Below are 25,391 nucleotides of genomic sequence, written 5' to 3' on the forward strand. Positions count from 1 at the left end.
GCACTGGTGAAATACCCTTTATTGAAGAAATAAAAAAAATTCTCAGCTTAGCCTAAGGTTGGCCAACATTGTTTTAAAAGTGTTGTGTGGTGATGCACGATTTTCAGCAAAACAAATGAAAACTCACGCACGCACACACAAAAAAACAAAAAGATCTGCGCTAGAAAACAAAAGCGTGTTGAAATTTAACCAATCCAGTGTGAGAGCCTGCGAGATGAACGGTAAGTATTCAACACAGGCCCCATCACAAACGCACAGGCCACAAGCGGCACGGGTGAAAACGTGCTGCACTCTCAGAACGGCGTAGCAGGCCTGGTCTGCTCGTCAGGCCGGCTCTTTGTATTCCCAGTACCGCGTTGTGTGTGGGTTTCCACACAGCAGGTACACCAATCCTATATCCTTTTCCGTTTCGTTTCGTTTCGTTTCAAGCAGCTAAACGAATGGGAGAGACCCGCTGGTCTGAACACTTAATTGGAGCTGTTACAGTAGTGATGCTGCTGTGGGCCAGCAGGGGGCGCTCTTCCCTCCGGGCCAAAAAGTAAATTTCCAAGCGTCCCAGAGACGCTTCAAGGACAGAGGTCCACTATGGGAGAAGACTTCTGCAAGACTGGAAGTAGCTTCTGCTGTTCACTGTTGGTGAATTTACAGTTCGGGACTTTTGCTTTTGCTAGAACAGTGGTAACCAACCCTGTTCCTGGAGATCTACCATCCTGCAAGTTTTCATTTCAACACTAATTTGGCATTCTTGACTGCTAATTAGTGTTGAATCTCTAGCTGTTGAATGAGGTGTGCTTTGTTAGGGTTGGAATGAAAGCCTGCAGGATGGTAGATCTCCTGGAACAGGGTTGGTTACCACTGCTAAAACCAGATGTTAAGGGAAAAAACAGGACCTTCATTAAAAATGTGTATGTCCTCCATTGACCTGGAAGAAAAAAAATAAGTATTTAATTTTTGTCGACATAATACGTGTGTCTTGGATGACAAAATATGTTGCTGTGTCGATATTTTCAAAAAATATAATTCATTTAATTTTTACTGAATGTTCCTTGTAGGGTAGGTTCAGCATAGAAGATGGTTCCTGGTTAAGACCAGAGACTCATGTCCCCTACAGGGGACAGAAATGAACTGCTGGGTTTTCAGAGGTTATACTGTAAGCCACTTTGCTCACCACAGGTTTAGACACCGAGCTGTTAATGCTAGGTATTCTTGCATTACTTTAAGCAGTGGAAGTGCAGCTTGATCAATGTAGTAAATAGTAGTAGCAGCCATTTTAAGAATGAGCCTAAAATGAATAAAAAGTTTGTTGAATTGGCATACAGGAAATTCAACAAACATAATGCCAAAACTTCCAAAAATTATGCAGCAGTGCAAATGTTCATGGGAGTCTGTCAACAAAATCTGATAAGGGATCCATGACATTTAAAAGCTGTGGGCCTGAAGACCTTCAGCACATGCAAAACCATTTAGCGCTTGCAAAACTAATAACACAACCAATGATTAGTGCAAAGCAAATGCCATGACCAATCATTGGTCGTGTTATTGGTTTTACATGTGCTAAAAGTTAAAAGGAGTAAATTGACAAAACTCCTGAATTAGAGTCGTAACGGGTGACTGTGTCTTCAACAGTAAACAAAATCAATTCGGTCTCACCATTGATTCTTGCAAGGTGTTGTTGTGTAACCTGTAATATTGGGCAGTCACTTGCTTCAGCCAGTGGGTTTGTGAAAAGACCAGACTCAAAATGTTCAGAAGGTGGACGACTAGTGATTTGTGATTTCAGCAAACACTAATTTTCTAGTCGATATAGCCAAATTTCCTGATAATTTCTGCCCCGTCCCCCATCCAGAACTCTGGTAACATCAATAATATGTATGTTATCAATTATATCATTTATATATGGAACTATTTTTAGTTTACATAAAGTGCTGTACTTTTACTGAATTAAGAGACACTGCTCTGCTCTGTTTACAGACATACACAATTTATTTATTATAGTAAATGCAGTGCTTGAAAAGATTCTAATTTACTACGCATTGCAGTCAACTGTGTCAACATGTGCTCCTCTGGTATTTTTATTTGACATTACCTTATTAAACATGAAGTACCAATTTTGCAATTTTGTTATTTACCTGTTTTCAGATTTACGCGATGCACGTTTTAGGGGCCAGGCCACATGAACAAAATGACAGAGCATTAAGTTACTTCAAAAGCTTTTTTCATCACAAGTGCCATTACCGAAAGAGGAATCCTTCAGTTATCATTACCAAAGCACTGCCGTGGTTCTGTTTGAAACGGGTTTGGCAAATCAGTGAAAATGAAGCAGAGTACTTTGTGGTTATGGAGTGCACAACGACACACTCCTGTCATTCATCCCTGGCCTGGATAATAGTTATTTTTTTCTATACTGGAAACTATTCAAAATTCTCTGATATTTCATGTGTGTAATATGTGTGAAAGCTTTTGCTGACATACCCAGGTAGTATGTGCATATTTTGGATGTATTATTAGTATTATTATTATTATTATAGTAGTAGTAGTAGTAGTAGCAGCAGCAGCAATAGCAGTAGTAATAGTAACAGTAGTAGTAGTAAAAGTAGCAGTAGGAATAGTAATAGTAATAGTATAAGTAGCAGCAGTAGTAGTAGCACTAGCTGTACTAATAGTAGCAGTAGCAGTAGCAACATTAATAGTATCAGCAGCAGTAGTAGTAGCAGCAATAATAGCTGTAGTAATAATAACAGTAGCAATTGTAGTAGCAATAGTAGAAATATTATATCTATTGTAAGTATTGCTTATTGTTTTTTTCTCCCAGTTTTCTCTGCCCAGTGTGTATTCATTGGTCCGCCTCGTCACTGCTACTTCCTCCATAAATTCAGGAAACCACACAGAGTGGCAGCCTGCGGCCTTTCGGCTTGCCACCAAGCCCCTGGGGCCTGTCCATCCTTTGCGGTGTCTTAGCGGCAATGCCATCATTCTTAATTCTAGGCTAAATTAAACATTCCCATAATTAAAACATTGAAACTTTTCAGACTGATTGCAGTGTATTGTTATTACAAAGCGTCTTCTCAAAGGCTAATCTTTATTGTAATCGACTTAGTTAATTTTGCATGGGCTTTTTTTATTACTGCTGTATCTGAGTATCCTTATCGTAACAGAAAAATACCATTTAGGAGTTAATAATTTAGCATTGAGCGTAAGGATAAACTAAAACAGTATCAGTAAAAAAAAATCTATATAAAACTTGAAACCTCTCTTACATTTTGTTTACAATAAAAAAAAATGCAAAACTTTTTTTCACAGATGCAGAATACTAAAACCAATCTGGCATAATTAACTTTACATTTCTGTTATTAAATAAGGATTAATATAAATAAGCATGAATATAGTTATACAGTACTGGCATTTAGTGGGTGCTCTTATCCTGTGCAACAAGACAATTTCTGCATATTATCTGTTTATACAGCTGGATATTTACTGAAGCAATTTGGGTTAAGTATCTAATCTGCTTTAGTGCCCCCCAGCAGAGACGCCTTTGGAGGTTGAACCTGCAACCTTGTGGTCACACGCTCCGCTCCCAAATTGTTGTACAGTAGCTCGCTGCCACCTTATATGGAACTGTATGGCAATACACTCTGCTGATAGTAGCTTTTTAGCAGGCCATATGCTCTAAAGAATAGACTTTAGACCAGTGGTAACCAACCCTGTTTCCTGGAGATCTATCCTTCCTGTGGGTTTACGCTTTAACCCTAATTTGGCACGCCTGACTCTAATTAGCCACTCAATACGATCTCTAGCTGTTGAATGAGGTGCGTTTTGTTAAGGTTGGAGTGAAAAATACAGGGCAGGGGGACTAGCTGATTTCGAACCATCTGTCAGAGGTGTGTCGTTTTACGGAGTAGGAGCAGAGGACAGGGTCCAGAGAACTGAAAAAGGAAAACAAAAAAACTCAGCGACTCAGAACTTTAACAATGCCCCAGCAGTCTCTGCTGTGTAACTGTGGACCGAGGAACCTTAACCTTCTCATTTTTACAGGATGATTTTTTTTGTTTTTGTTGGGCGGGGGGGACATGGACCTTAATTGTCCTCCTTAACTGGCTCCAGGGCTCACTTGCAATCTCAGTGTGACTTCACCCGGTTAAATAAAGGTAAAAAAAAAAACAATTAGTTGACCATCTGGCATCATTCACCCTGCATATGTAAGCAATGTCATTTTCGTACCGTCCTAAAATTATCTGTTTCTTTTTCGTTTGGTTGCATCTTTAAAACCTCTGAGTCCTTTTCCTGCCCCTTCTCTCTACACCCCCCCCCCCCACCACCACCACCATACGTCCCCCTCCAACCCATTTTCCTTCCTATTCTGTTCTTCCCACAATAGAAAACAACAAGTGCTTTTATATGTCGGTTTTTGGGAAGCTGTGTAGGTCACTGCAAAGATGGGTTTATAAAGGTTACTGTGCTGACTGACCAATGTTACAGAGGAGAAGGGGGGGGGGCAGGTGTAGGGCTTGAAAGGGTGGGGGGTTGGGTGGGGGTGACAAGAGAACAGACACTGTTCAAAGACCATTCTCTCCTCTTCACGGGGGCTACTATTGCTTTATGAAAGAAGATGGCTGCTTGTATTTCTTTTCAAGCCCCTGACACGGAGAGCCAAAGGCGTTCGGTACAGCAGAACAGGAATAAAGCTTTCCTGGTGTCCGTCCTTTCAGACGGCGCTTCCCTGTTCCTTCCGGAATAAAGCATGAATAGAATCCACTGTTGTGAGAGGAAAGGTCAGGCTTGTTGGATTGGATGAAGGGGCGGCTCAACTACGGTGGCTGTCTGCAGGCTTCCTGACCAGCAGAGGGAGCTGTGATGATCATAGGGCTCCAGATTTACCCTTTCCTGTTAGTCTCATTCTCAGAAGGCAAGACCTCTTCCTTAGGATACCACAAAATCATTCCAGAAATATAGGATTACTGCATTTTTAATCTGAAGCCACTTCATTGGCATGCATTTTGAGCACTCCATAAACTATGCCTTCAACTTCCTGAAAGTTCATACGTGCTTCCTTTAAATGTAGCTTTTCCTCACTAAAGAAATAAAATGTAACTATTGTCAACTAACTTTGATTTCCAATCATGTCCTATGGTTTGCTGTTTTCTAGCCAAAATTTGGCAAAGCAATTGGCCGGAAGACTCATTAGTTTTGGAGATCTGTCAGGTAAGATAAAATGAAGTATTTCAATGCTGAAGGACTTGGCCTACCTGTTGCATATCCTTGTCAACTTGAAGATACTGAAGAGAGAAAATTGCAGACTTTTGTGGCCAATAAGCAGTAGAGCAGAGAATTTCAGGGGTTTTTTCCCCGGCTTTCCTCAGGAATAAGTCGTTAAGGCCAAGTCTGTCTACGTAGCGTAGTTGTTAAAATTTCACTTTTGGTTTTCTGCAACCTCTTGTTTTTGGGATAAAAGTTGAAGCTCTCTAACTGAAACATTTTTGTTAATATAATACATGTCATGTTAAACTAACTTCCCCGCTTTTTTCTTGCGTAAAATATTTTATACAAGAAATCATACAATGGTATTGAGGGGTCTTTCAACTGTGATGTGCATTTCAACTTAGCAAAATAATGTTTACATATGGCTACTGGCATACTGGTTCTGAATTCATCGCTCCTGCCTGTGATTTGTCAATTAAATGATTAATGATTTAATTTATTGGGTGGGGGGGGGGCACAGGGGATCCACTGTGCTCCTCTCTGCTATTTGAGTGGATTCATCCTCAAATACTGTGCTTTTCTGGCCAGGAACTGTATCTGTAAGGATATAGAAAACCCTGGCAAGCAAGGCTACTGTTCCCATTTTTCTGCTTCCAATGTCTAAATACTGTGCTTTGTGAAGTTTTGATAATCTAAGACCAGTCATTAATTATCCTCCTGTCATCCAGGAAGCCAGCCACCAAGCTGACCCACTCTCCCAGCCAGGCAGAGTTATCGCTTTGACACACCCACAAGAATAATAAGAAGTAACTCGCAGAGGTGTTGACAGCGCTTCAGACAGTTATACGTGAACTTCCAGTTCGAGAGAAAAAAGAAAAATAAAGAAAGTGCTCTCCACTTTCCAAAATGCTGCAGCTTTTGAGTTCTCAGTGGGGAAGGAAGTACAGTTGCACCGATGGTCAAGCAGCATATAATCACCTATTGTTCTGCTGCTCCTTGTTAACCCACAGACATGGATATTGTTTTTGTTTTTTTTGTTTTCTTTTGGTATGGCGGGTTTCAGCCCGAAGGTGTACGCGGTCAGACTTCATCCGATTTCAGCGCATCTAAAAGAGTTTTAAAAACGAAAATTCGTTAAAAAAACATTTACCAAATGTTCTCCCGCACATTTACGCATCCCTCCTGGTTTCCCCGCGTGTTTGTCACTGTCTGCTTCTGCGTTTTCGAGCGGGCCTGGCACGCGCGCTCTGCTCCTCCGACGACGGCATCAGGAGCCATCGGGGCATAATGAATCTAAATGAGCGCAGTCTCAGTTGAAGCTAATTTGCTAATTAAGGTTTTCTTGGATGGCTGTGATGCTTCGGAGCCAGAAGCGCTGGAAGTTGTTTAGACTGTGATTCATTAGAGCCCGATGAGTCAGCCAAGGCCAGGCTGCGTGGGGCTCACCTGGCTGTCCCTCTGAGGTCACCCCCACAAAGCCCGCCCACTTCCTCTGAAACCGCTGTCTTCTATGACAGCTGTGACACATCTACTCTCACACACACACAGACACACCTATACACATTCACATCTACTCTCACACACACACAGACACACCTATACACATTCACATCTACTCTCACACACACACAGACACACCTATACACATTCACATCTACTCTCTCACACACACAGACACACCTATACACACACACACACACACAGACACACCTATACACATTCACATCTACTCTCACACACACACAGACACACCTATACACATTCACATCTACTCTCACACACACACAGACACACCTATACACATTCACATCTACACGCACACACACACACACCTACACACACACGCACACACACACACACACACACACACACACACAGACACACCTACACGCACACACACACAGACACACCTACACACACACACACACACACAGACACACCTATACACATTCACATCTACTCTCACACACACACAGACACACCTACACGCACACACACACACACACACACACAGACACACCTACACACATTCACATCTACTCTCACACACACAGAGACACACCTATACACATTCACATCTACTCTCACACACACACAGACACACCTATACACATTCACATCTACTCTCACACACACACAGACACACCTATACACATTCACATCTACTCTCACACACAAAGACACACCTATACACATTCACATCTACTCTCACACACAAAGACACACCTATACACATTCACATCTACTCTCACACACACACAGACACACCTATACACATTCACATTTTCACATGCACACAAACATACACACACACACACATGCAGGGACACACCTACACACACACACACACACCTATACACATTCACATTTTCACACACACATGCAGGGACACACCTACACACACACGCACACACACACACATGCAGGGACACCTATACACATTCACATTTTTTCACACACACACATGCAGGGACACACCTACACACACACGCACACACACACACACCTATACACATTCACATTTTCACACACACGCAGGGACACACACACACACACACACACACATGCAGACACACCTATAGACATTCACATTTTCACACACACATGCACACAAACATACACACACACACACACACTCTTTCACACATGCACACACACACACGCTTTCACACGCGTGCACACACACACATGCAGACACACAAACTCAAACTCACGAACACACACAATCTGTATTGTATGTTTCCTTTTTGGCCTGTGCTTAGTGAAGCAATCATCCCATTAGTTCAATTAATTGGCTGATGAGACCAGCGGATGATTGGATAATTGGATGTGTTTTTAAGTCTGGCGTGTTCTGGGCGATGAGGACATCCGGATGCACATGACTCAGAATGAGCTGTGCGCAGCTAAAAATCTCCGAGCAGCCACAAGCGCAAGCACACTGCACGGTGACTGCGAAGTATTTGCTTTTGCATGTTTTTCTCCCACAATACGAAACATTCAGATGAATTCAGATGCTTCCTTTTCCCTTGGCCTTGCGCACCTACCGTCTACTTATTGCGTTCGGTCTTTTGTGTGATGTTTCTGAGAGCCGTAGGTCTGCGCTTTTGTGCTTTGTCTGGAAGTGGTAATCTATAGCACTGCACCACTTGTGATGCTTGTATATTCAGGAGGCGGTGATGTTTCCATACGCCCTTTCATCTGGGTGCTGACGTTCCCGCTTTTCTGCTCGTCGCCCTTTAACCCCCTTACTGTGCTCAACAGGCCTCGGTAACCCAACCTGTTTACTAATGGTGGATTGGAAATGTAGTTCCCTGGATGAAATATATTACATTCATTTAGAAGATGCTCTCATAACACAGCAAATAGCAAGAAAAAAAATAATTTAAAGAAAACATGAATAAGAGCAAAGATAAAACACACGCCGGGATAAATTCTGTGACAAAATTAATGTTAATATACAGTCAGGTCCATAAATATTTGGACATTGACAAAGTTATTGTTATTTTAGCTGTCTACCACAGCACATTGGAGATGAAATGGTGAATATGAGCTCCAAGTGCAGACCTTCAGCTTTAATTTGAAGGTATTTACATCCAAATCGGGTGAACGGTGTAAGAATTACAGCACTTTTTATATGTGGTCCCCCCCTTTTTAAGGGACCAAAGGTAATTGGATAATTGGCTGCTCAGCTGTTCCGTGGCCAGGTATGTGTTATTCCCTCATTATTTCATTTACAAGTAAGCAGATAAAACGTCTAGAATTGATTTCAAGTGTGGCATTTGCATTTGGAATCTGTTGCTGTTAACTCTCAATATGAAGTCCAAAGAGCTGTCACTGTCGGTGAAGCAAGCCATCATTAGGCTGAAAAAAAACAAAATAAACCATCAGAGAGATAGTAAAAACATTATGTGTGGCCATTCAACTATTTGGTACATTTTTAAAAAGAAAGAACGCACTGGTGAGTTCAGGAACACCAAAAGGCCCAGAAGACCACGGAAAATGGTGGTGGTGGATGACAGAATAATACTTTCCCTGGTGAAGAAAAACCCCTTCACAACAGTTGGCCAGATCAAGAACACCCTCCAGGAGGTAGGCGTATCTGTGTCAAAGTCAACAATCAAGAGAAGACTTCACCAGAGTAAATACAGAGGTTATTTACCACAAGATGTAAACCATTGGTAAGCCTGAAAAACAGGAAGACCAGATTAGAGTCTGCCAAAAAACATCTTAAAAAAGTACAGTTCTGGAACAACATCCTATGGACAGAGACAAAGGCCAACTTGTACCAGAATGACGGGAAGAGAAGAGTATGGAGAAGGGAAGGAACTGCTCATTATCCAAAGCATACCAGCTCATCTGTGAAGCATGGTGAAGGTAGTGTTATGGCGTGGGCATGTATGGCTGCCACTGGAACTGGTTCCCTTGTATTTATTGATGATGTGACTACTGTCAAAAGCAGCAGGATGAATTCTGAAGTGTACAGGGCTACATTATCTGCTCAGATTCAGACAAATGCTTCAAAACTCATTGGACGGCGCTTCACAGTGCAGATGGACAATGACCCAAAGCATACTGCGAAAGCAACCCAAGACTTTTTTAAGGCAAAGAAGTGTTCTGCAATGGCCAAGTCAATCACCTGACCTGAATCCAATTGAGCATGCATTTCACTTGCTGAAGGCAAAACTGAAGGCAAAATGCCCCAAGAACAAGCAGGAACTTAAGACAGCTGCAGTAGAGGCCTGGCAGAGCATCACCACGTAAGAAACCCAGCGTCTAGTGATGTGTATGGGTTCAAGACTTCAGGCAGTCATTGACTGCAAAGGGTTTGCAACCAAGTATTAAAAATGACAATTTAATTTATGATTATGTTAGTTTGTCCAATTACTTTTGAGCCCCTAAAATGGGGGGGGGAGGGGGCTATGTATAAAAATGGTTGTAATTCCTACATTGTTCATACAATATTTTTGACAAAACCATTAAATTAAAGCTGAAAGTCTGCACTTAAATCACATCTTGATTGTTTCATTTCAAATCCATTGTGGTGGCATACAGAGCCAAAATGATGAAAATTGTGTCCCTATCCAAATACATATGGACCTCACTGTATTTGTCAAAGATGCCAAAGACATGAAGTTACACAGCCCAAAATAAAAGTCCATGCCCTTGACAGCATTTGTGTTTGAAAAAGCCAAAAAAAAAAAAATTTAAATAAATAAATAAAAAACGAACTGCCGACTTCCTTCTAACAACAAATTAGACACTAAGGAAAACACAAGTGTGGGTGGTTCTCCTCTGAGACTAGTCCATCTTGCTATCTGAACTTGAGTGTCTCATTTGCTCTGAACCACTGTTAGGAAGTCCCAATAGGAGCTTAATTTGCCAGTTGGCTTTTCAGTTCCTCATACATCAGTGAAATATGTGAAGTTTCAATTGGCCAAAACAGCTAAAGCTGGCAGCACCACCAAGGATAGAATAGTCGGGTCAGGTGCTAGCTACAGTAGCATCATGCTGCTGAGTGTATCAGGAATAATTAGCATTGTTTCCGCACCAATCTGTGACTGGATTTTTTATTTATTTTTATTTTATTTTTTTTATTTTTTTGAAGATGCTAAATAATATATATATATATATATATATATATATATATATATACATATTTTTTTATTTTTTTTTGCATGTAATGTTTGTTTAAAATCACCAAGACAAAAATATGCCCACCCAATCTGTCTTCTTGATAGCAAAGATTAAAAAATTCTAATCAGCACTTAACCAAACTGAGCGTTCTGAAATGGGATCTTAATTCCTACTACCATGGATTTGTTCATAAATTGTTACTATTAATCAAACTGAATGTACATGGCAGATTATTTCAGTATGAACTCTTTTTAAATATAAATAAAATTCTGTTCATCGCTAACAATATTATATTATTGTACAAACAGTTGTATTTTTCTTAAATATAATGAAGGGTTCAGACTGCGTCTTGCCATAATGGAATGCAGTGAATCTAAAAAAGGTTGCCACGGATACTGTTTAGCCCAGCTATTAAACAAGAACACATTGGTGCTCAGCGGTCAGGGCCATTTTGTATACAAAATGTATCCTTACTCATGTAACCTCAGTAAAAGTGTAAACTGAAGAACGAGGACAACAGGAGAACACAGCCGAGCTTCGGCTATTCACACATTTAATGAACGGGTCAGCTGCAGACTGACATTTCGTCATCAAAAGCCTCCCAGCCTCCGAGACCTTCAAAGTAATGATAAGTGGTTTCGACTTAGAGAAGAAGAGAAAAAAAACGAAAATACTGGATTTATAATGCTTATTTCAGATCATCATTTGCAGATAAACATGTTAAATAGATAGATGTGTCAATTGCGAGCGGTAGGGCCAGTCTTATTCAGACACTATTTACCATTTCCACTCAGTTCTCACATTCACACGAGCCAACACCTTTTCTCACCTGTCTTACTGTATAGCCCCTTGTTCTCTAGTGTCAGCGTCAACCGTGAAGCCGCTAACATCATTGTGTAATCAGGCTAGCCTTGGACAGGAAAACTTGAGGATGTCATCGTTGTAACAGGCAAAAGAATTGCAGCTTCTTTGGTTTTTGATAGCTTTTGCTAGCTGCTGAAACTTGCCTTTGGCTTGCTTTGAAATGCTAGCACAATCTGGTCGCTGCAAACTCTGACTCATTTATAAATGGGCTCCCAATACTGTTATGTCACCGAAACACGAAGCGTTTCAGGATGGGAACGGCCACACTGCTACACACTGCTACACACTGCTACACACTGCTACCTGCTGTAGAATTTCCATCGCACAAACTGCGTTTTCTTTCAAGGGTGTAACGCTCTAGAACTGGAGCTCTACCTCACAGCATTAAACAAATTCCCCACCTCACCAGTTTCTGCTCTGTGGCTGAAGTTTGGCCTAAACAGAGCCAAAGCTGTAATCAATTTGATTCAATTCAATTCAATAAACTTTATTTATACCCGAGGGGCAATTCATTCCTGGGCATGTCATCAATCAACATCAAAAACAGACCGGACACAATACACACAGCAAGCTGACGTCACATACAACAAAAATTCAAGTAAACAAACAGAAGAAAGCTCTTGACCTGCACTGATGGTGGAGTGTAATTGCTAATATGTTCTAATTGTGTGTTTTCCTTCTGTGTACTGATTTTTAATGAAAGATTTAGTCACATTTTTTTTTGTTACATTACATTACAGGCATTTAGCAGACGCTCTTATCCATTTATACAGCTGGATATATACTGAAGCAATTTCGGTTAAGTACCTTGCTCAAGGGTACAACGGCAGTGTCCTACCCAGGAATCAAACCTGCGACCTTTCGGTTACAAGTCTAGTTCCTTACCCACTGTGCTACACTCCGTCCTCCGTTGTTCTTCTCAAATGATCAATCAATGACCATTAAGGGGGTGGTGTTTAAAATTAACTTTGGCTATATCCACATGCACTGAGCATTGAATGCTCTCACGACATTGGTGTCAGTGTCCTCTGTGGTTATCCCATAAACGCTTGTGTTCAGTTTGGGTCAAATTGACCCATTTTAATCAAAGAGGAATGACACTTCTGAGACTCATTTCATAACCATAGACTAAACCAGTGTGAATTTGGTTCTTGTTTCGTGTTTCTATTTGTTATTCATCGGCTGTATTTGCTTCTTGTCTTCTCCTGGTATTGTTTATTTGAATATAATAAGATAAAGATGAAAACTAATTGAGAATGTCAGTTCTGAAAAATTAATATCAATAATCTACTGCATGAAAACCTTGTTTCATTTTAATTTTTCACAGATAAACATGATCTATGCCCCGATGCCTTCATTATAGTGGATTTGTATAAATCACATCTTTATTGCAAAAAACTGACTTGCACTTTTATTTTTAAATGTGATCTAGCAGAGGTTCTTGGCAAGTATTAACCATATATGGTTTATATTGCTGTATATCTATGCATTGAATTGAGATAAAAGTAATATATTGAGTATTTTTGCATACATTCGTCATTGCTTTAAATTCCCAAATAATGTCCTGGGTATATTTGACCCAGGCTAACAGTTTCACATTTGAAAATAAGTAAACAGAACCAAAGGGCTAATATACAGCAATAATTAAGTATATGAATAAACAACAGCTGTTTTTCATGGTTAGAGTTTGGCCCCTTAGTTCCAGTGAAGGCAAATCTTCATGCAGCAACATTCTAGATCATTCTGTGCTTCCAGCTTTGTGGCAATAGATTGGAGAAGGCCCTTTCTTGTTTCAGCATGACAGTGGCCCCGGGCACACTGTGAGGTCCATATAGAAATGGTTTTGTCGAGAACGGTGTGGAAGAACTTGACTGGAACCAGCCAGCACCTTTGGGATCAGTTGGAAAGCCAAGTGCGAGCCAAGCCTAATCGCCCAATCAGTGCTCCACCACATTGTGATGCTCTTCTGGCTGAATAGAATCAAATCCCTGTAGAAATTCTCCAACGTCTAGTATAAAGCCCTCCCAGAAGAGTGGAGGTTGTTATAGCAGCAAAGAGTGGACTAACTCCATATTAATGCCCATGATTTTGGAGGAGATGTTGGGTGTCAGGTGTCCACATACTTTTGGCCATGTAGCGTAGCACACCAGGACAATGAAGAGTTACTCGGTTGAAAGATTTTGGTTGTGCGGTTTCACAAGCATTCTCCAAATGTAGACACCAGGTCCCCGGCATTCTTAAGAGAGACACTAACTGAAACGCTGGGGGAAAATGACAACGGTTCACCATGGAAACAGTCCTCCGTCTCATCTGAATAGCGGAAATATCTGCCTGCTACTCCATTAAACCACACGTTCATTATGTTAAAATGCTTTGTAGCAAATGTCAGACTGAAAAGTTTTTTTTTTTTTAATTTTTAAACTACAAACTCTGTGATCCCGAAAGGACCGATGAGAGATGTACAAACTGAAAAAAAGAGATTAATTCTTCCATCCTTTGGAAGCTCAGAAGAAGCGTAGAATTGGAATGAAAAGAATTAGACGAGCAACAGGAGCAAGTCAAAGTGAGGGACGCAAGGGCCCTGTTCTCGTGTGAATACTGCACCATCTTTTCAGGAAAGAACGAAGGGACTCCCAGAGGGCCCCCCACTCCCACCCCCCCCAATCTGTCCGTCTCAATCCCAGCGCCGCTGACAAACCTGACTGACGGCTTGCCAACCAGCCCGTCTCCTGGGAACACGCTAAAGATTCGGCTGGGGGAATCCGTCCGTCAGTCTGTCCACTTGAGCACATCCTGTCCCCCCCCCCCCCCCCCCCGCCTGCAGGCCAGTTTTCTTGCTGCCTTACAACACACGACTTCAGCTCTCACTGGGTTGTGCAACACCTGAACAGCTCATTTAGGTGAATAGCTCATAGAGGTGACTCACTCAGGTATACATGAGCAACTCAAACAGGCACACATGAGCAACTCATAGAGGTATACATGAGCAACTCATACAGGTACACATGAGCAACTCATACAGGTACACATGAGCAACCTACACAGGTACACATGAGCAACTCACACAGGTGCACATGAGCAACTCACACAGGTACACATGAGCAACTCGTACAGGTGCACACAAGTAAATTGTACAGGTACGCATGAGGAACTCATACAGGTACACATGAGCAACTCATACAGGTACACACCAGTAAATCGTACAGGTACAAATGAGCAACTCATACAGGTACACATGAGCAACTCACACAGGTGCACATGAGCAACTCATACAGGTACACATGAGCAACTCACACAGGTACACATGAGCAACTCACACAGGTACACATGAGCAACTCACACAGGTACGCATAAGCAATTCGTACAGGTATGCACGGGCAACTCATACAGGAATAAATTAACAACCTGAAAATATTTCTGAAGAAATCATATAGGAAAAAAATTACCCTGCATAAAATTAAAATAGCATACAAAAACTGGACCGGAAAAACATAGACACACAAAAACAAAAACACTGTAGAAGAAGGTAGCCTGGTTCCAAAAAGGTTGCACAAGGAATGACTCACCTGGGCAGTGATTCACATGAGAAACTTTTGTTTCTGAGGGGTAGGTGGGATGGGGGGGAAGTATTTCACGAAGCAGGAGCATGAGTAAAACCCCGGAACCCTCCCAAATCTGGAACATGGACTGAGGTACAAAAGAGCTGTTCCTGAAACGGGGCTCAGTTGGGCTTGCCAGTTACACCCGAGGTTTGATGAGTCGCCTTTTGTATTTCGCTGCCTTCGGTTATTTTTGTTACAACATCCCCGCAGCCATCGCTCGGTGGTTATTATCGGCAGTCGGGGATGAATGCTTTACAGAGAACTGCCGCCCCACGCTTAAGTGAGATCTGCTGTCTTCTTTCAGGGACACGGGAAGTGCATTATAATTGGATTAGCAATAAAGTGGAGTGACTGGCAACTGGCGATGAGATGCAATCGATACCCACTTGGGGTTGCCAGATTTAAAACTTGTCAAAGCAAGGACACCTTTCCACGGGCGCGCATGTGTGCCCACACACTGTCGTAACCAATCCTGGGCCGTCAAATCCGTCAGTCGTTCAGGCCGGACATTTATGTTGTCCAGTTGGGACCCCAAACCGGACCTGTACAAATAATTTGAAAAGCAATTCACTCTGGTCCAAAACTGGGAATCTGGCAACCAAAATACCAACTGACACCTCTCTTCCCTCCTGATTGGCTCCTGGTTCACAATGTCCGGCCTTTGACTGAGACCCACATGACAGGAAATGATATAAAGAGAGGGCCGAGCAGAACAAGGGAAGGAAATGGAAGGTAGCTATAACCCCCCACCATCCCTGCCACCCCTCCTCTTCTGCACACCTTAGGGGCCACACAGATTTTCAGCTTTCTTGAGTTATTCTTGACAGTTTTTAGATCATTTCTCCTGCTTGAACTTCCTCTTCCTCTACTGTCTGACAATTAGCAAATAAATTAAATCAAGTCTTTCCCTTGCGATTTTGTTTTATAGAAAGATTTAGTTTACCCAGGAGTGCAAAGCAAAAGGTTTTGTAATGTTTTTTCACAGTAGGACTTAGCATCTAATTATCAAGGGAAATTGGTCAGGCTGATCTATAGCCATATAAACCAAGACTTGCAGCTGGTGCTTACTTTTGAACCACTGATGTTTTGGCAGTGGTCATTGTCTGAGCAGCAAAAAGTGAGTGCAAACAATTAGGGTGCTTTGAATCTGTGATCACAGCAGAGATTTAGCAAGTTTGTTAAATAAATGCATTAAGACCAAGCAGAGAAAACAACGGGGTAAATGTCAAGCACAGAACCGGGTACGTTGGTTGTGCCTAATTAAACAGCATAAAATAAAATAAACACGTCGGAGGCGTTTGTTGTTTTAGGGATGTTGCTGAGGTAGGCAGAAGATACTGATCTGAAAAAAACAGTTTTTAGTATGTCCTAGGGCTTGCTATAAATCGACCCAAAGGATTTATCATCACCAGTGGAATGCCCTCAGTTTTCGAAAAGAGAAATTTGGGGAAGTGGGGGAACTGACTAACTGTCTAACTATCTGAAACTGACATCATTTCACTAATGCTGAAATGTCTTAATCACCAAGGAAGCCGTGCTCTGTGCTGAGTGTGGGTGGGATCAGGGGTGTCACATAATTCACTTCGCCCAAAGGGTACAGGGGAGGGATTCGGTTGGCAGGGATGCCAGTCGTCGTTTCTCGAAGCGATGGCTGCTGGCTGTCCGGGGGTGCCCGTGGCTTGCTCTCTGCGCTTGTGTATGACTGGGCCTCCTCCGCCCCCGCTCCGCATGTGCGTGGCTTGTGGCTGCGGCGTGAAAAGAAGCAGCTGGCTGGCGCCGCGTGTTTCGGACGAGAGCCGCGGGATGTCTTCACTTCGCTCTTCTGAGCTGGCAGCAGGAGCGTACATATGAGGGCGCTTGTACATAGTTTGTGAATTTGCCGTTTCAAATTCAGGTGGGATTGGAGATGCCAAATTTTTTTTCCGAATAGAGCTGTCGCTGCTGGCCGTTGTCATATAACTTTAAGAACTTACACAGAGCCTTCGAAGTTCCTTTCACTGATTGATGTCTTGATCTTGGGTGCTGCATCATTGCTTTTACTGAACATAAGGTAGAAATCTTTTTGTGAGAAATACGGTCAGGCGGTCTGATGTCTGACTTAGTCATGTGTTAAAACACATTCTGTGCTGTTTGACAAATATGTCAGGATATGAGCCTTACTATGTGTCTGTGGAGCACAGGAAAGCTGTTTGGTTTTTGTGAGTAACCAAACTCAAATGAGTGTGTTGAAAGTTACTCTGGTGTACCAGCTGAAGACATTATGGGCCTCGTTAATGAAACGTGTGTACAGTCACATTTTATTGTAAACTGTGTGTAAGAACATTTCCAAGAACATTTTGGCATTCATAATTTTTTTCTTATTTGTATTTGTTCATAGCAATGTCCTTATGCATATCACATTAACAGAATTGTGCATAAAATGTACAAATAGGCAGCATACATCATCACATACACCTGGGATGTGCACAAAACCTAAGGTCTGTACGTGTCATGAATCCTATTTTGTTTTTTTGTTTTTTTGGGGGGACATTTTAAAGAACAAAAGTGTTTTTTTGTGAATGAGGCCCATTATGAGTGTATTTTAGTTGAGTATGCAATGACTGCATTATGGTGAACCTAGGTGTGTAGTCAGATGTAGACACTATATCTACCCTGTATATTGGCATGCTGTAAGAACATAAATTGTCAGGCATACAGGATCTGGTCACAATTTAGGGTGTGGCAACTCTGAATGGAGCCCTGTGTGCTCTTAATGATACCCTTTAACTGGTTAACTCTGAAAGAGTTAACAGTAGAAACAACAGAAGACCCATGAATGTCATACACGCATCAAAACATTACACACTTCAGACAATGAATTAGTAATAAAATCACAATCCCAATTTAAATAGCAGTATTCATTGATGCGTTAGTAAACTAGTGATTTGAATTCATTTTTAAATTTTAATCTGTTTTGAGTCTAGTTTTTACAAGCAAGATATGGCAATAATATGAGAGAGGCAGGGATCAGTATACCAGAGCTAGAAAACTGTCCTTCCAACTTTAGTGTGACCAGAATAGATAGAAAGCAATAATTGTGCAAACATGCAACTAAAGAACTACTGCAAAAATGTAACTCAAAACTCCAAATCAAAAACTTTGCCTTCAGCTATTGTAAGTTCTTTATCCTGCGTTGAAATGTTGAAAGGGGGGTAGGGTGCATTTATGGAAAGGACTGACTAATTGAAGAACTTAAAAAACTACTATTAGTAAAAGTAACATTAGGGTGTTGAAAGCAGTGCTGGGCACCCTAATGTTATTATCAACATTTTGTTGTTTTGTCCTTTTATGGAGACATGAATCAGTTAGGAAGTAATTCAGCTTGGCTATTGAATACCTCTAACAGACATTGCAAATTCACTCCTGCTCTCAATAAGGATGATGTTTGTACACAGTAATTGTTCAATTCTCCCAGTTCTGAAAATCTCCATTTGCAGGCAAAAAATATCAAAAAAATGTGAAATGGCCAGTCGTTCAATACAAACCTCTTCTCTCCTTTGGCTTGTGGCCTCAAAAAAAAGAAAAAAGAAAATCCCAAACTGGCGGGCCTCGACAACCATTACCTGCACTGACATTTTTTTACTTTCAACCGATTTCATTCATTCAAAGCTGAATTCGAATAAAAGGCAATGATGACTCAGTGGTACTGTATGATGCAGCCATTTTGAGTTTTGTGCCCAGGTCTTTCTACAGAGAGGTGATAAAACCTTCCAGGGGAAGAGATGCCAAAACACCATATAATTTGTGTGCATAGATAAAGACCTCAGAATGCCTTTTCATTGCCTGAGGAATTCCTGTGAGTTTTTTTATTTATTTTTTTTTTGGGGGGGGAGGAGAGCGATGGAATCAGGTAGGAGAGAGAAGCAGCCTCATGACCAGCTCAACGTGTGTCAAGCCATTTTTTGTAACAATGTGACGTTTTATGGACCATTAGCAATCAACAATCAACATCATACATGTTCCTCCCTCCCGTATGCTGTAGTCTAAAAACTAGCCATCTGACAAAAATGTTTGATCGGGGTGAAAATGTTGGGGTTGTGCTTTAAAGCATTTGATCTATACCGGCATATGTTTTGTTGTGCTGGAAATAAAGGTTGAAACATATGTACTCCTATATCTGATCATATCTAAAAGGTGCTTGTAGAGAAATTGAGTGAGGTTCAGGTTTGAACCTTAATGTTTATGCATTTATATAACAGCCTCCATGAATAAATTTGTCTTACAGTTGGCTCTCTAAGTGATTTAGGCTGCTTTACTTCAAATTACAATTAATGTACAGCCCCAATTTGGCAAATGAGGCGTTTGGTTCCTTTAATGTTTATCAGTTCTGTTTATTTGTGCCTTTATTGTATGTATTATCTACAGAGTGGAATGATCCTTGGTGAGAGAGAGAGTGTGTTTGCGTGCGTGCGTGCGTGCGTGTGTTTGTGTGTGTGTCTGCGTGCATGTGTGAGTGTGTGCGCGTGCATGCGTGTGTGTGTGTGTGTGTGCGTGTGCGTGTGTGTGTGTGTGCATGTGCGTGTGTGTGTGTGAGTGTGTGCGCGTGCATGCGTGTGTGTGAGTGTGTGTGTGTCTGCGTGCGCACGTGTGTGTGTGTGTGTGCGTGTGTGTGTGTGCGTGTGTGCGTGTGTGTGCGTGTGTGTGCGTGTGTGCGGCAGTGGTGCCAGCACAGAGTGTTTGTTTAACGCGTTGACTGCAGCAGGGAGGGGGTAATTGAGAATTGATTCTGCAATAATGGCTTTTCATATGTCCTCCTGCATAATGCCGATTCAGCCTGGCTAATTTGCAGGAGACGGCAGTTTTACTGCCTAATGAAGTCTGCGTGCGTCAGCTGCACAGCGCAGAGGGAGCGAGAGCCCGCTTTGACGTTCGCGGTGCAAAAAAAAACATCAGGTCCGCCAAGCAGCGCGGACGTAGCCATCCACTGGAAAAGAATACAAATATTTTGTTTTAAAGTTGCTATTTCCCCCCACTCCTCCCTCCTCCGTTTTCTACTCTTCATCACTTTTCCCTCTTTCCTCCTCCCTTCTTCCTGCCTTTCCTTTCCTCTTTCCTTATTTCTGCTGGCTTGTCTTGCTGGCTGCTGTTTTTTTTTTTTCTCGGCACAGTCCTGACCTTTATTGCTTGATAAGAATGGATTAATGAATGCCCTTCGCCTTGCTCTGGAGGTGGGTAATCACACGGTCGCCTTCTGCGCGCAGATGGCGAGAGGGACTAAGAATTATACTTTCCTGGAAATTATTTCAATCCAGCAGCAGGAGGCATTTCAATGACTTCATCCATGATTTGACCAATAGGAGAATGAGCTGAGGGTTGAAAATGACACAAGGTTGGCATGTGACTGAAATGCTCACTTCCTACTTCCTGGTCAGTTGAGCGCACCTTGCTCCGATGTCTGCAGAACAAATATGTATTTGTTTTCGCATTGGAAGTTTCTGATCTGAGCTTTCACCAATTGACATTGAAACCTGGACCAACACAACCACAAACAAGTGATCCAGTAAAAAGTAAAAAAAAATGGTTGATTTAGGAAGACAAAATTACCCGTGGGTGTGGTGAGGGGGTTTGGTTTCATCGTGGCAGATTCCCTTTCATACCAATGTGTTAATGCCATAGTGAACTTCCAGTGAGCAATCGGTATATTTCCAAAAACTGTGCGGAGTGTATAGACCTATGTTATGCCCAGTCTGTAGTGTGGATTTACAGTAGGCACACTCAAATGTGTATAACAGAGAAGAAAAACACAGCTATTACTCAGATGCTTATAAACACTATGCAGAGAACAGCTAAATGCTTTTTTGAACATCGCAGGCAATTCCCACCTGGTTATAGCTGGCCTGATGTAGGCCTGATATACATACGCGTGGCATATCGATTTGACGGACGCGTCTTGCGCGACCCGGCTGGTGTTGAAACGGTCTCTCTCCCTGTCAGCTTCCACAAAGCGGGCGCCCGAGCCCCCCCGAGCCCCCCCCCCGAGTGCAGCGTTTACATGTGCAAATTGGCAATGTCTCCAGTACCGCACCGGCGTATGGAGTGCCAACTTTTGAGTGAAGAGGTAGTCTGGGGTGGGTGGGTTAAACGGCGAAAGAATGATTTGACACCGAATGTGAACGGCGGCATATTAGTTTTATTGAGACGCCCCCCCCCCCCCCCCAGTCCCCCCAACCCCTCATTTTTGTGGCGCTCAGCTCGCATTGAGTCAGACAGACGCCTTTATGGCTGGCCTGGAATTGGGGCGAAGTGGGCGGAGGTGTAAAATATTCCATTTGCGTCGGATGGAATTAGCAGTTTCGCTTACGCCCAGGCACGTTCTGAGTTGCCGTAGTCACGAAAAAGCCGCGGGTCCAAAATGTCAATGTTTGATCACCCTTCGGTTCCGCTGGGGTACAAGCACCTCGGCAGAATCTGTGCTTTGTCAACGTGTCCTGTAAATAGCGTCTTAAAATTTCTGAAAACGAAAGTAAATAGTCTAACTAAATCGTCTATGAAAGACGGCATCGTTTTTAGACCAGTCTTTAAATGATAAGTAGGCGCACGGCTGGCTTTGTTAATTACAGATAATTACTAAAATATCTCTGTTGGCACGGTTTAGATAAACAAGGCTTGATCCTTGTAGGTGGTGATAAAGGCATATTAGCTACTTTAATTTATGAGACAGTGCTTGCCTGGTGTTCTGTAAAGTTGCGTGTTTGTTTGCGTGCGTGTGCGTGTTTGTTTGTTTGTGTGTGTGTGTGTGTGTGTGCGCCTGTCTGTGAGCGTATGAGTGTGCCTGTCTGTGAGTGTATGTCTGTGTGTGTGTGCGTGTATGTGTGCGTGTGTGTGTGTGTGTCAGTTGCATGCGTATGCATATCTACATGTGTGCTTACATGTTAGTTGCCTAGTTGCCTTTTGTTGCACTGCATGTCTTTTTTTTATTTTTTGTTTCTTTTTCTTTCTTCCCCCCCTCACCTGAAGTGTTCCTTGATGATGATGATGATGATGATGATGATGATGATGATGACGATGATCACCCATACAGTAACCTTCGTCTCTGTAAGTACTTTGCCCCCACCCCCCACCCCTGTCCCTCCGCTGCATTCTGGAGTTTCTGTGTCCGCCCGCAGTCCCCTCTGCTGAGAATCCCTGTGTGTCCTCTGTGAGTTTCCAAAAATCCCTTTGTACAGTACACACCAGTACATCACCCACTGTGCCCGCAAAGAGGGTTCATGCATGAGCCACTGTTTTTTTCGGCAGCCTGAACACCTCTCTCTCTCTCTCTCTCTCTCTCTCTCTCTCTCTCTCTCTCTCTCTCTCTCTCTCTCTCTCTCTCTCTCTCTCTCTCTCTCTCTCTCTCTCTCTCTCTCTCTCTCTCTCTCTCTCTCTCTCTCTCTCTCTCTCTCTCTCTCTCTCTCTCTCTCTCTCTCTCTCTCTCCCTCCCTCCCTCCCTCTCCCTCTCTCTGCTTGCGAACTCCAGCCTCAACCCAGGGGCCGGTATCTGTCAGAGTCGGGTTTGTGTCGTGCGCTTCAAACGGCCTTGAGTTTTATTCCACCGGTGAAGATCTCATCTCTGGGCTTCCGTTCTCTTTTTCCGCCGGTAGATGAATGAGCTTCAGCCTATTAACTGGCAGCATGAAAGACTGGGGGTTTGTGCCAGAGTTGGAGTGACTCCCTTAGCTCTGAGTTGCAACATTTTTAAACTTCTCTGGTGCGCTACTACTTTTTTTTTGTTGCCATTTTCAGAAACATTTCCCAGTGGTTCTTTTCTTTCTCTCTTTCTTTCTTTGCCCCATAGTTATGGTGTGTCTGGGAGGCCAGGTTTGTTAGTAATGTCATTTTACAGTACTTGCTTGCATTATTAAAAGCAGATTTTTTTTTTTTTTTGCTTGATCAAGCCGTGACACAGGAGCGGTTGCACAGTGACCACCTTCGCCATCTAGACCCGAGCTCAGGGGTCAGGGGTCAGGGGTCAGGGGTCAGAGCCGGTTCTCGGGGGTTGACAGGTCATTTGTGCGCATTGTGTAGCGGAACGAGAGGCAGAACTCAGGAGTCGCCCAGGAGAGGAGCTCGCAGGAAGGGGTTGTGCTTCGTTAGGAAATCAGCCGAGACGCACGCCGGGTTCCGCGGGCTCGCGGAGACTCCGCCAGGACGGAGAGCGCTGAGAGGATCCGGTCGATGCGCTTCCCTCGCTTCTGATTGATATATCTCTTCCCGCTCTCCACGGTGACAGCCGACGTTGCAACGGCGGAATATTGCTTACTGCATCATAAACCGCGCATTATGAACTTCATTAATCACAATACTTTTAAGCAGCTCGGAAAGCCAATTAGTCACTCTCACTTCAGAGGGGGCCAGCTTTTGTTCAGGTCATTCATCACAGGTGAAATTGCGATTGTTTGAACAGTCGCCTTCAGAACAGTCAGGATTGTTTCATTATTCTGTCTGGGACAATAAGAGACAGATTATTTCATTCTCGTTATTTATGAATAAGTCCGGGGTGACAGTCTGATTACATTATTGTATTTTTTATTACAATGAAAATCAATACTGATGTCTGGCGAGGCACGTGCTACATATTGCCTTCTACAACGGCTTCGCTCGCCTTAGAACTCTTCCGTGAGCATCGCCGGATGAGATTAAACACAGATTCCCCGAGTCCGCGAGCAAAAAATGACACCCGTCGATCCCGCACCACAAGGAGTGCTGTTTTTTTGGTCTCTTAATGAGGAGAGCAAAGCCTGAGCTAACCAGCTAGCCAGCGGGTGCATTGGTTGTCCGTTTCTAGCCACAGGCTAACGACCGGCTAGTTCTGACAGAGGATGAAACGCTACAACGAAAAAGGGTGTAACGTAGGCACTATGGGCAGGACTCAAGGCGTGATTATAAAAATAACAATCCCCCACTAGTGCCACTTTAAAGTGTGTATTTGGTCTGCACACTTCCAGATCTCCCTACAAGAAAGGGGGTGTGGTGACTACAATACGTGCTGAGCTGTGCTTTAGCGTTAATGCTATTGTGCATCCGGTTCTGCTTTCAAACCTGAAAAACATTCCAGGTACCTCCCAGTTCCACATATCTTCTCCTCTTAGTCTTTCAGTGGCCTTGGTTAAATAAACACTTTCCTCTTGCTCAACTCTGAATAAATGAAATTCAGGCATTAGTATTATTTCTTCAGGAACTCTTCAGCGTTCAGAGTCATCAAGAAAAATTTCCGGGGGAAATTTTGAAGGAAAAAAAAAACTAACAGTGGGAGGTAACACCTCCGTGTCCCGGAGACGAGGCATGTGGTGCGGTGTGTAGGGCGGGCGACTCTGGAGCCTTAAATTAGTCCCTCTGTGCGGGCGGGCGGTTCGAACCCCTGCTATGATACCACCTGACCTGTGATCTCTCCTCTGTCCGCTACCGTCTCTGCTGTCTTAATGGAGCCAAGCGATTTAAAAAAATATCAAAGGAGATTTGACTGTCTGGTCTCCATTAAAAAAAAAAAAAAAAAGCAATACCTTTGCAAATCATAACTCGTAAGTCAAAGAAAAAATATGGACCAATGCTGTTTGAGTTCCTGTTTGAGATTGACTTTTGATTTTGTGTCACGGGTTGACGTGTACCTGCTTTTGCAACTGCCGCTGCTAGTCTTTTCTGTTTGTTTTATGCTGTTAATTGTTTTTACCGTCGAATGTTTACCGAGGCAGAACAGATTAGCTGTGGTTCTAAGGGGTTGTGCCACCTGGGTCTTCCCTGGGAAAAAAGGAGGGATTGTGCTATGGGGAAAAAAGGGAGGATGGGAGGAATGGAGGAACAGGGGAAGGAGGGAGACAGAGGGGGTAATGAGAGAAGAACAATAGGGGAGGTAGAAGGGGATACAGGATTGGGAGAGAGAGAGTGAAGGATTTGAATATTGGAAGATCATCGAGATCGAGAGAAAGAAAAAGGAGAGAAGAGAGAGAGTATGAGAGAAAAAAACAAACTTTTTTTGTGCTCGGGGTGGGGGTGGTATATTGATAGGAAGCATTGGGGCACGCTGTGCTCCAAATCTCATTTGCTGACAGCAATAGGGGGGCTGTGTTCAGGAGCTGTAAT

The 25,391-nt window shown here is 42.8% G+C and overlaps 1 protein-coding gene across 2 annotated transcripts in view; it reads left to right on the forward strand.

The window, feature by feature from the left end:
- The window catches only part of LOC118235743 (teneurin-2-like), a 364,321-nt gene that overhangs the window by 110,481 nt on the left and 228,449 nt on the right, over positions 1-25,391 (forward strand). For both annotated transcript variants that reach the window (XM_035433481.1, XM_035433482.1), the window contains exon 4: positions 22,293-22,370. In XM_035433481.1, coding sequence (XP_035289372.1) covers positions 22,293-22,370 — 78 coding nt within the window. The remainder of the gene's footprint in view (positions 1-22,292; positions 22,371-25,391) is intronic.

The sequence above is a fragment of the Anguilla anguilla genome, chromosome 9 (assembly GCF_013347855.1).
Source record: "Anguilla anguilla isolate fAngAng1 chromosome 9, fAngAng1.pri, whole genome shotgun sequence".
In the NCBI taxonomy this organism is placed as follows: Eukaryota; Metazoa; Chordata; class Actinopteri; order Anguilliformes; family Anguillidae; genus Anguilla; species Anguilla anguilla.